Here is a 12,408-nt window from a genome sequence, read left to right on the forward strand (position 1 = left end):
CAACTAGCCCAAGCAAGAGTTTTACTTGAACCTTTTTCAACCCCTCTGCTGGCTGTACTGTCATCTTTAGTGCTGTGGGAACTTTGTCAAATGAATGAAGGAACTGGAACTGACATCCTATCACTTTGTATTTGACAAGAACAGAATGAAGGAGTGACAACAGATAATGGCAGCACGCACGTATGCAGTTTTTTTTAATATAGATTTCAATGACTGACACTGGGCATGACTCATTGCATACACAAACACTTTCATACAAATGAAAAAACATGAGCGATGACACAGCAAAAAGCTAATTTTACGTCATACAGGCTGTACAGCCTGAAGTCCATGTCACCACGCAAGTAAAGTACAAGCTTTGATAACACTTCGAGTGTTCTTATGCAGCATAAGCAAAAATTTAATTGGAATGTTGCGAAAGCCTTTTTTTTTCTTCGTGGAAGAAGCACTTTTGTAACACCAATGATATACGAAAGCCACTGCATGCAAAAGCTACACACGAACCAAGCCTATAGGCAGTGCAGTGAAAAACATCACTATCATTGCTAAAGAAATAAGGTTTCCACATGGATCTTCTACATGGGTGATAAAAACGGCACTACCTTGAAATGAAGACACTCTGCACATATTTCAATATTGTGTTCCTTTGCTTGCAAAAGCAAAAAGCACAGACTGCATGAGACATGCTTGGTGACTGTTGTCACATGCAGTGAGTAAATCTTAGAAACTCTGCTTTCGACTGGGTATACAAATGCTGGAACTTATTTACACATTGCAAGTTGGAGCCAATAAGTTTAGTAGCAGCTCTAAGTTGTATCACAAAACGATTGCACACCATTGATGAACTGCACCTGTTGAAAATCCAGTGGCGCAAGTGGTTATATTTCTACAAACGTTCAATCATGTTACATGACACAGATCACTGGCACATGTTTCACTATAGTGGCATCACGAAGGTCATTTGTGCCTATCACTGGTAACTAGGCTCCCCAAACACGTTCACATGTTTTTGTTCCTGACGATGCGGTGCTTTGTTTATAAAGAGGAAACAACCCAGGCTTATAATAAATATTGTAAAATGCATAAGATCTTGAACATGAAGTAAGCTTAAACACCTTTGCCAGCAAAGAACAGCTGGGAAAAAATTCACAATATACAGAGATTCTGAATGCTAGTGTGAGAACATTCCTCAAAGAATTACAATAGGCGATAAAAATTCCACAATATACCTCTCATGAAGCCACTATCCGAAAGAAGCCCGCAGGTACACAGAAATCATTTTAGGTGTGCACTTGTTTTCTAAGCCAAAGCTTGTACCAAAACATTGTCCAACAAAGTAGTCTTGCCACAGCCAAGTGTGTGATAGCTGGCACAGTTGGGCAATTTGCATTACAGTCAAAGCATCCTAGAAGTAATTGTGTGTGGTAGAACCTATTCAACTGTGGCATAATGTTTTCGTTTCAATTCTGCTACTGCGACACATGCCCTGATGCAATTAAAAAGTTTATTAGTGAACATATTTTAATCAGTAACTGATCATTGTGATCAACTGAGCAAGTAATGTTCATCTGCTCAAGTAATTTAGTTGGACTGGTGGAGCTCTGGAAATAATGTGTTTTCACAAGTAATCATTTAAAGATGTGTGTAACCTAAAAACCATACACACAGGTGGTAAAACTTGTCTCCCCTAATGGTTTCCGGCTGTTAAAATAAAATGCACAGGATGTTAGCAATCCACAACTAACAGTCCAGAGGCAGACTTCTGTATCATGTTAATTCCAATGCTAAACAAATATAAGACTATCAATTTTAAATTTAAATTATTTAAAGGACATGGCTTTGTTGCCTGCACTGTAGCTGCCTGCTATGCATATTTGCAATAGAACTGCTGTAATCCAGTCAGCCATGCATGCCAGAGTTAATGTTTATGCCCACATGTAAAACATCACAACAATCTAGAAAGAAGTTACTTTTATTTCAATATTATAACGTGGAATAAGTGGCAGCAAACTAAAAGCTATCATGTGCTCACATGAGAGAGATAGAGAGCATAGTTTTCTTGTAAATGAGTTTCACGTTTTCACAACACTTTGAGGTATTGGAGCATGAGATACAAACATAGGTAGGAAAAGCTGCAACAGCCACATTTTGCAGCAATTCAATCTGCTGTGAAAAGAAACTGAGATCATCTCGCACACAGACAAGCGCCATTTGATGCTTCTTCCAAAATGGCTTGCCCAAGGACATTTCTGACGGTATTGAAAACCAGCTGTCGGTTGCCAATTTATTATTACGGCAGAATTTTGCCACCAAACACTTTGTCAGAGTGAAAACAATGTACATATATTGACTGCAAATAAAGACAAGAACAGCAGAAGAGAATGCAAAAACGACACAGCGGTGTCGTTTTTGTGTTTTTTTCCGCTGTCCCTGTCTTTATTTGCAGTCAATATGATATGCAGTAAACACCAACTAGGCAAAAGTGAAGTTCTTCTGAAAAGAATATATCTATATTGAGAGCCAAAACAAATAAATGACTTCACTTAATTCTATACCAAATTGATTACTTTCACTCTTTATCACTGACTCTAGTGATGCCTTTCCTACGCCGGTCATCATGGAACTTGTCCCCATTCTCGTCCTTGTTAAGACAACGTTGGTGGATTATAGTCTGATTGGTTCAACCAGTGGAAAAGTACAAACTGGTCCAATTATAACAAGAAGCATCCAATGCACTAGTGATCGATGGTGGTTTTGCAGCCGTACATTAAATGACCTCAGCGATCGGTCAACAGAACAATGTCTCAAATGCCATGCATCTACAATTTCTGTGTGGACTTCTTTAATGAAATACAAAATCAGAAAGTTTTCTTCTTGGAGACGTGTGGAGCAGCCAGAGTTGTAAAAATGATTAGACAACTGTCTTGCTTATTTGCAAGCAAAAACTGTTAGGGAAGCAACGCATTACTACTTACATAGTTTATTAGACTGAGAAGTGTTTCGTGGCCTTAATGCAAGGTAGGCATTTCCACAACTTCGGGAGATGGAAGGCAGTGCAAATAGATAACAACGGTAAGCATTATGAAAGAGCAGGGCTGGAATAATGCAACAATTATATTCCAATTATATATATTTTCACGCTTCGTCAGTGGTCCAAGGGGCACTTCACCTATGTTATCACTGGGATCAGTCGGCTATGTGCTGGTGATGATGAGAATAGAATAGAGGAAAAGGAATCCTTACGTTATACTGGTCAAGAGTTTTTCAATTGTACCAGTTCTGGAACTTTGCTTCAAACTCTGGGCAAGCTTGGGGACCTTTCTGGGGGTGTTTAACTGACGGATGCATCACCATTACAAGACATCATGAAACGAAGTGCCCCTATCAGCCGGTACAAAGCTTTCTGAATGCATAATGTGACTGAATAAAGGTGCTGATTCAAAGTGCTGCATTGAATCTTGCCTATAGTGCGTCCTGAGATCTTAATGTGTTGTGCTGCTCAAGAACTGCTGTTTTATAGTTAGTTTTGCTGTTCGCAGGTGACGTAGCAGTCATCACACCCCCGTGCTGTTTGCCGAACACTGGGTCCAGATTTTGAAACAAGGGGCTTAGGGGGATTTTAGCAGCTTATAATGAAGAGCTTTCTGAGAGTGTGCTGTGGGTGTGCTTGCACTGTTCTCGTCATATTTGAATAGACCTTGCTGCTTCCGCTACATCAGCCAATCAGACTAGACTTTTGGAAGGTTGTCTTTGCGGGGATGGGAATTAGAATGTGTAAAAAAGTTGGGCTAGCTAGGGCAAAATATGGTAGGATCAGAAAGGAACCAAACGAAAAGAAATATTGTAGCATACTTTTCTACGTTTGCTTTGGAACTGGCGTAAGCAAAGAGACTAGAACAGCTTGTCGTTTTTACACACTGCTATGAACTAGAATTTTCCAGCACGAAATGCAGCTTAAAGCTTAAAGGGACACTAAATACAAGTACTGAATCACTTTACACTGATAAATTATTGTTTTAAAATAATATTTTCGTTAAATATTGCAGTAACAGGTTGACTACTAGAAGAGAAAATGACTGACTATGTAATGAAGCTTAAGAAAGCTACACACTTGTTCAAAAAAAATGAGTGGTTACTATAAACAAAGCATGTTTAAATTTGGCCTCTGCCTTTGAGAGTAATGACACGATACATTTCACATTGTTCAACATAATACACGTGAAAATTGAGTAACCAGGTGGACCAGTTCATTAGCCACTTCAGTTGGCTTTTGTTGATTGCTCACTTCTGATGAGTAGCAAACAGAAATGGGCCTGTGATCCACTTGAACCAGTAGGTTATGTTTGAACAATTTCTCCTGGGCAAAGTAACAAACACATAAAAATAATTTTGTCACAGTTTTTAACTCTAAAAAAGAAATAATAATGAAAAGAAAAAAATGAAAGAACACATTATTGACTAATCTTCGGATCTCACAGCAACAAAAAGCAAAATTTCACTCAAAATATAATTATTGCACTAACCTGTCCATGTTTACATGGCCTCAAGGCCATAAAACCTACGAAGCAATTAACCAGAACAGACTTGTGTTTTGTTGACAGGAACACTGACATGCCTCAACACAACAATTAATTACACAAGTGACTGAAGTAATACTGTGGGTTTAGGCGATAGCATCACATACCTTAAACGCGAGTTGAGATTACTAGTTAGTTCAAAGCAAAAATGAGATTAAATGTGCCATGAAGATATGCTTCCATCGCCACTATTTCTAATTCTCTCTCTTCTTTCTTTTCTTTTTTTTAATTAGGAAAGCCAGCACGAAATCTTTCAATCAGTTCTGTTGGCAGACCTAATGGCTCTTCTTATTAGGCAGCGTCCCTGCAATAACAGCATGAGAATGAGGGCACAAAGCACATTCCCAATTGTGTTGCATTAGTTTAGGACATCCATTACAATGAAAATGGTAGTGCGGATCAAACATATCGAACACGTATACTCCTAAATACCTGAAACAAAATTCAACAAATATATATAATACCTAAAAAGCATGCTTTGACTTGAGCAGTGAGTATTCTTTAAAACTGAGCTAGAATGGTAAGTAGTAACATCTACACAAAATAAAATCTGAAAAATACCACTAATAACTTTGCCTTCTCGCGTGTTCTGTCTACAACATAAATATTAGGGAAAGAGAGAGAGAGAGAGAGAGATGCAGACCAATGACTTCATGATGCTTTCTTTTCCTAATCGAAGGGGAGGATTTCGAGATTTGATAAGTTTTTAAATGTCCACGCGTCTGACATGCGTTCGTGCATGTAAACAGTTTAGTGCACTATATTATGCAAATGCTTCTGCAGAGCGTGGAATGTTGCTTCACACTATTCAGTAAAGAAGAAAAAGGGGAGAGAGGTAATAAATTAACAACATATAAAGCATAAATATAAATTACAATGTAACTAGAAAAAATATAACACCTTGTAGATGAAGGGGCTGCATTGTTACAGAAAAGTGAGGCAGCATACTGACAGCAGCGTAAACCCTTGTTCCAGCCTCTCTTCCGAAAGCAAAGAGAGAGCTTTAGCATAGCAGAGACATGCTAGTGTAGATGTGTACCAGAATACCGGAAGACGTATATGAGAGCAGCAGTGCTAATGGTAAGATCTTCTAGCATTGTAATCAACTTTGATGCATTAGCAACATTTTGCATTCCACGACTCTTCTCTTTTGAAGAAGTACGTCAGAGTACCACACCTGCCAACCAATGAACATTAAATTTGTAAAAGTTGACACGACACAAACAAGAAGGCGGGAAGGGGGGGGGGGGGGAGGTAAGCACAGAATAGGACACTTTTTTTTTTTAAAGTTTGCAGTAAGCACACAATTTATGTCGAACATATAGATACTTTAACAATGATTTAGCTTTAGATACAGTGCACAAGCAGCAGCAGCAATGTTAGGACAGCAGCAATTGAGAAGTAACACATTTTGTCTTTAGATCACAGTGGTGTTATTAAGCGACTTTGTTGTTGGCAATTTCCCTTGCTTCAGGATAAATTTGTGCCTGTATAAAATTGCTCAAAGCAAGTAGTATCCATCTCGCATCCTTTAATTCTCAGAAGACTTCTAACACTAAATCAGAGACCAACGAGCGAAACTTTTTCTTTAACAAAATTTATTTTTTGTAAACCTTGATTCGTAAAATTGTAAAGCGTACCCAAATTCGTAAACTTGGCAGGAAAGTCGAGAAAGTTGGCAGTCACAATGATTATATTGGAGCATTTACGCCACGAGATTAGTAGAGACAACCGGTAATTTCAATCAAAGGCTCTGTGCACTTCAGTTAAACGGCATGTTACAAGATGATACCATTTGCACTGCTGTTTGCTTCTATGCCTATCAGTATTCTGGTACATGTCAAGACTGGTCTGACCTTCGCCACACTAATACACCCTTAAGACCAGTAAAGAAACTGCCACTTTGGATGCAATGCGCACAAATTCACCTGAACGTTTAGAGCTCAGGGTGGCACAGTCAATTTCAGTGCCCTACACTATGTGAGTGCAACGCTCAGTCTCCATGGAATTGTTAAAGCCAGCCTTTCCAACATAAGCAAGCCAATGATGCAGCTTGCAAACCAGACTTGCCACAAAAATAGAGCATGAATGCAGGCATGGTTGACAAACAATCGCACTCCTTTCTCACACCCATTACAGCTAGAAAACTCCCACTCCACACTATAATAAACAACTGTTCACTAATGGAAAAAAACATTTTTCCATTCTAGATGTACCAGCTGTTCTTGTACAAGATCCTTAACACACGCGTGTCTAGCTCGAAGCCATTCAGAGGTGGCTGCACCAGAGTTAGGACAATCCCTCCACTATGAAAGTGAAATGTGCAGTAGGAGAAGAGCCGAATACCAATTGAAGCTCATGTGTTCTGTAATAACCTCGGAATAACAGGCTAAACAATTGTGCCCGAGTCTATAGATTTTAGTGGCACTGGGGCAAACACCACTGAATTGCCTCTGACTCCGGTAATTAACGGGCAGTGGGTTTGTGCTTCACGAGTGTGGGCAACGACTTCTCCTGCACCCTAAAAAAAATGTTGCTCCCTTTATGGTATGATTTTTTGTCCATCAATTACAATCATCATCGTGCTTGTGGGCACTTTCTTTCTCTAATGACATGCACTAATTACTGTACTGTTGGGAATGTTATGTGTGTCCACTGTGTTCCCAACAGAAAACACCAGACATGAGGCATTGGAGGAAGGAAGTAACCAAATGGATGACTTCAGCTATTGTTCCGAGTAGAAATTACGCCATAAAAGGTGCAACATCTTTAAGTGTACACCATACTAACCTGCAAGCCCCGAAGGCTGCCGCAAGCCTTCTTTCTTCCAGGCTCCTAACCTTCAAAACGAAGGTAGAATGGGTGTCAGACTAGACTAGACACATTCTGGCTGACACTTTTACAAATGTGTATCTAGACCTGTTGTTCTTTTTTACTTTTCTAAATGCGTACCATGAAAACACAAACATTTACATGTTCTCTGCAGTGATCTGGGATGTGACTGTGTGTGTATTTTTCAGTACTGCTAAAGAAATGCTATCCTGTGTGTGCGTGCTTTTCTTTGTAGAAGAGGCGCTAAGATAGATTTCATTGTGGAAGGTGCGCCTGTTGAAATCAAGCGCATAAAGTCATCTCTGTGGCTACATGTTTTACCTTTAAAGAAGTAAAAAAGGCATGCTTATGAATGCACTGCACATCTGCAGTCTCTCACATTCCCTAACATCCCGCCTTGCGAGAATGCGACTAGTACATGCTTTTTCCATCCAAAAGCAATGGGCAGTTTGCACAAATTGTAGAGACCTCTCGAGGCTGTAGCCAACCGCAGCATCTGCACATGCTTGATAATGCATGTAAGAACTTTCAAATGTACAACACCAGTGAAAGTCTCCCAAATTTAAGGCAGCCCTCTTCAGATTAGACAATCAGAGAGGCCTTGGAGTGTGCAGCCCATACACCTTGCGGTCAATTGGTGGCACATGATTGGTCGCCGAGGGTCCCCAGTCGTGCAGGCCGCCCGTGAAGGACACCCGATGAGTCAGGCGATGAGCAATAGAGAAGCCGCCACTGCCTTCGAGTTGAGTGAGGACGATAATAACTTGCCTGCACAGAGAGTACACAGTGTTTCACTGCAGTGTAATAACTTCAGCTATGTGCAAATATTCGAAATCTTGAATGCAAGTAGAATATCTTGTTAAGCTTCCAATTTGAAAAATTGCTATACAGTATTCATTTATAGTGCATGCAGATAGTTAAAACTTGCAAGGTTGAGAATGTTACCAAATGATAGCAAAGACACATTGACTGCATGTTTATGATACCTGCTGCAAATGATGGGCTAATTAGCTTATATAACACAACTAGTTGGGTCAGTTATTGATTCTGATTCTTACAAGTGTGCGAATGTGATTATAACAGATGTGGACAACAGAAAAGTCTAGACACACGCTCCTTTCTATTGTCTACATCTGTTGAGCACATTTACACATTCGTAAAGCCCATATAAGGCTCACCTGTGTAGCGGTGGAATGCTGTCGACAGTCCTGAGGGTTGCTCTGGTAGAAACCACATTGACGCTCTCAGAGCAGTCGCAGATCACTTGGACAAAGCGGTCAGGTAATCGGTTCTCCACAACCACCACGAGGCCAGCCCAGCCTTTTGTCAGGTAGTATGCAGTCATGCCCTCACGCCCCTAGAAGTACACACACACACATACATAAACACAAAATAAAACAGAAGTCATCAAATAACCATTTGCACAAGCACACATGGCAGTCCTCAAACAAATTGGATACCACACACAACTTGCACACAAAATAGAGAGTATTAGTGCGTCCAGTATTCTGGCAAATTTTTAGCAGTGGTGTAATCATGTTGCTGCCGAAAATTGAGACCAGCAGCAAAGTAAAATACACTTGGTTACAGCAATGTTAGCTCCGTGCTTGTCTGGTTGAGCTCTGCACCACCAAGTAGGCGCACAGTGCAAGCCTTTTATAATTGCGCCTCCGCTCATTTGGTAAAACACCCAGTTCATTTGTGTTGACCGGAAAGGCGGGCATACTAAACCTCTTGAAGTATTGGTGCAATCATAATTTATTTGCACAAAATGCCATATCATAGTCAAAATTTTAACAAGGAACAATTGTCAACTAGTTTGTTCACCCATTTTTTCACAGCGCAGTCTTCTTGAGCAGAGGATCTTGCATGGAAATATATTTAATGTATTGGAACTTACTGCACAGTAGAGTGATTTCATGGGACCTTCAGCAGAAAAGAACTGTGAAGTTGTGTATTTATGCTATTTTGTATAAGGACATAAAAGGTGTCTTCGGCTTACAACATTCTGTGCAAATGCTGGCCAAGATGCCTATTCACATAGACTGGCCTCTTCAATGTGAACATAACATAATTCTAGGCACATATTGTTAGTAACTAAAAAGCACTAAAGAAAATAATCTGTAAGGTTCATTTTTATTTGAAGTTTGGAACAGGCATCCTTTGTTTGTAGCATTAATTTTTCTGCGCCACAAAAGAACACTGAACAGGTGACATAACCGTGCCGAACTAACAGGGACCTAAACAGACATTATGACATGAACAAGCGCTGCTCTCAAGCAGCTCTTGTCTGTGCCAGCACAGAGAGCACATATTTAGTTTTGTCCCACTTAGTTTCATGTCCCACTTAGCTTCATAGGTCTGCGAGTGGTGGCACTGGCTGACACACCCAGGGTTCTACTAGGAAACATAAATACCCAAGAAAGTGGATGGGGAAACAGCGCCGCGGTAGCCCAATTGGTAGAGCATCGCATGCGGAATGCGAAGGTTGTGGGATCGTTCCCCAGCTGCAGCAAGTTGTTTTTTCATCCACTTTCATTTCCATTAATTTATTGTTTCTTTATTTCATTTATTAAGCACAAGTAATTTCCCCTATGTTGTCCTTGGTGTCAGTGTCTGTTGGCTTCTTATGGTATGACTAATAAAAATCAGGTCCCTCGGTTAATCCCCTTTCTTCTCGTTTATTAGTTTCATGTTGTCATACCACTAAACATGGCCAAGTTGACCAAACCTCAACTTGCCAAAAGAAAAGCAGTACGAATGTAGCTTGCTTAGGAGCTGGTATGTACAAGGCTAAGGGCATAATAAACTCACGGAAGCATTATTGTGAGCATCCTCTGCATGAAACACAGCTTCTCTTAAGGCAAAGGGCTATGTTTATGAATGCTACTGCATCTAAAATGAAAAGGAATGGCAGCCTATGCACCTCGTGTCTCCTTCCCTTGGCCACAGTCAGATTGATTATGGCATCGGCCAACACGTTGGCATGCGGAATGACCGTCTCGACCAGCAGCCGCTTGGAGCTGTGAATGGCTAGCAGGAACTTTGGGTACTGGTCGATCTTCGTGAGGCTTGTGTGCCAATGGTTGAAGGCAAGACAGACGACCATGTAGGAACCTGGGTCAAGCACTGCGTTGCAGCCGACGAAGCTGCGAACCTGTCGTTTGGAGTGCTTCACCAGCGGGCCTACGAGACCCGCAGCAGGGTCCTGTGCCCGGAACACAACCACGCACAAGTCCAACTGGCAGCGCCGAGAACGTTCAGCACTCCTGCATGGGATATTACGACAAACATGCAACACTTGCACTCACTGCATTGCACGATCCATGCAAATACTGGCTCTACAGCCTCCAATCTGCAGTGCCAAGCCTGACATCAAGACTTATAATTTAATGCATTGCCCTGACTTGTCCTTTCTTTAGCTTTTTACTCTTCATTCTTTTAATAAATAATTAAACAATAACAATGCTAGCAAGTGTCAATACAGCCAACTTCCGCTAAGCCAATCAGAGTGAAGCACACAAATTTGGTACAAATTATGTGATGCTCGAATTAAGCACATGCATGTCGGCTTTGACTAGTGCTCTGTGGTTTGTCTCACCAGCTCTGTGCAGTGAAGCAAAAGCTACATGTTGTATCAGCCTCTCAGGGTTGAGAACCAGAAGAAAGGCTCGTTAACTGCTTGTTGCTAATTCTCCTATCTGCAACACCAGTTGAACGAAATGTTCAGAGATGAATCAGTGCCATACAATGAGGGGCAAGTCCCCCTTCCACAAGACATGTAGCCAGTTATTGTGTATGGCTCAGCCAGTTGCAGCTTAGCTTCCTTGCTTAGCCAGTTCTTCTGTAAGGGCCCTGTAGCTTTTGGCGCACTGCATATAACTGCTCAAGAAACGTTTTACATAGAAAGGTGATGTTTGCTGGAATATTGCATCGGTACTATGTGTTAAAAATTTATATTCTGAAATTTTTTTCAGATCTTTCTGTGTGAAGCAAAAATGATGTTTTTATAAAGCCTTTTCTTTTTTGTACTAAATCTTTAATTGGATATCTTTTTCAAATTCTTTTTAATAAACATCTTGTTTGGGACTAATACCATTGGAAAGAGGATTTCTTCCTTTTCAATTTGGTACTATACACTTTAGTATCAAGCATGCTCTGTGATAAGAAAAAGAAGTATTTACGAGACTACCCACAAACTGCTGCTTTTCCCGTGGGCAGGAAAGTGTCAAGCCAGAAGCCCTTGAGCATGTCGCACAACTCCTTCCAATTACGTATGACAATTTCTGCTGAGATATAGCATAAAATATTATGCCTTTCCTCTAGCAGATTTGAAAATGAAATTCGAGCAATGATAACTTGCTCACATATGATTCCAGGAAGCTTCTCCAAGACAAGCAATGAACTTTGCCGCAGGGCTCAGTCTAGTGGGTTAATTTCAAAGGTGGCAGTACTAGTTATGCAAGCATGGAGAGCCTGAAAACTATGTAATAAACCCTGAAAAGCTATTCACTGCAATAAGAAGCACCTCACCTCTGGCCTTCCTGAAAAAGGCCAAACTCTACTTCAGTGCCTTCGAGAACTGTGAGCAGGGTGACAGCTTGGCTGTCCTTGTCTGTCTGCGGTGGAAGCACGCCTTGCAGGCGAACCTCGTTCCAGTCGACCCGAACTTTGCATATGTCGATGCAATCAAAGAACCTGTTGAAAATAATATATTTGCTGTGGCTAAAGCATGACCTGTAACGCCCACAAGGGCAGCTCTTGCACCCGACAGCACTGGAAATGCCAACAGTCCAGCTATCTGCCATTCCTGAGTAACAGCTGAGAGAAACATAAGAAACTACTGCTGCCATCCCGCCCATCATGAAAGAGGCCCCACCACGACCATCAAAGCATGACTAAGGTTGGATTTCTTGCTAGAAAACATAAATGGATAATATTTCACGATACTCCTCAGTGACTCGTGTGCAAACCTGCAGTGCTCATGTATCCTTTACTT

At 40.8% G+C, this 12,408-nt stretch overlaps 1 protein-coding gene across 1 annotated transcript in view; it reads right to left on the bottom strand.

Annotated features, from left to right (window-relative positions):
* Positions 1-446: 446 nt before the first annotated feature.
* The window catches only part of LOC126536866 (calpain-D-like), a 28,946-nt gene continuing 16,984 nt past the window's right edge, over positions 447-12,408 (bottom strand). Inside the window, exons 9-12 of the mRNA XM_050183890.3 lie at positions 11,943-12,107; positions 10,336-10,678; positions 8,588-8,766; positions 447-8,177 (exon numbers count right to left, since the gene is read on the bottom strand). Coding sequence (XP_050039847.1) covers positions 8,000-8,177; positions 8,588-8,766; positions 10,336-10,678; positions 11,943-12,107 — 865 coding nt within the window. The 3' untranslated portion in view covers positions 447-7,999. The remainder of the gene's footprint in view (positions 8,178-8,587; positions 8,767-10,335; positions 10,679-11,942; positions 12,108-12,408) is intronic.

Source organism: Dermacentor andersoni, chromosome 4 (genome assembly GCF_023375885.2).
Source record: "Dermacentor andersoni chromosome 4, qqDerAnde1_hic_scaffold, whole genome shotgun sequence".
NCBI lineage: Eukaryota > Metazoa > Arthropoda > Arachnida > Ixodida > Ixodidae > Dermacentor > Dermacentor andersoni.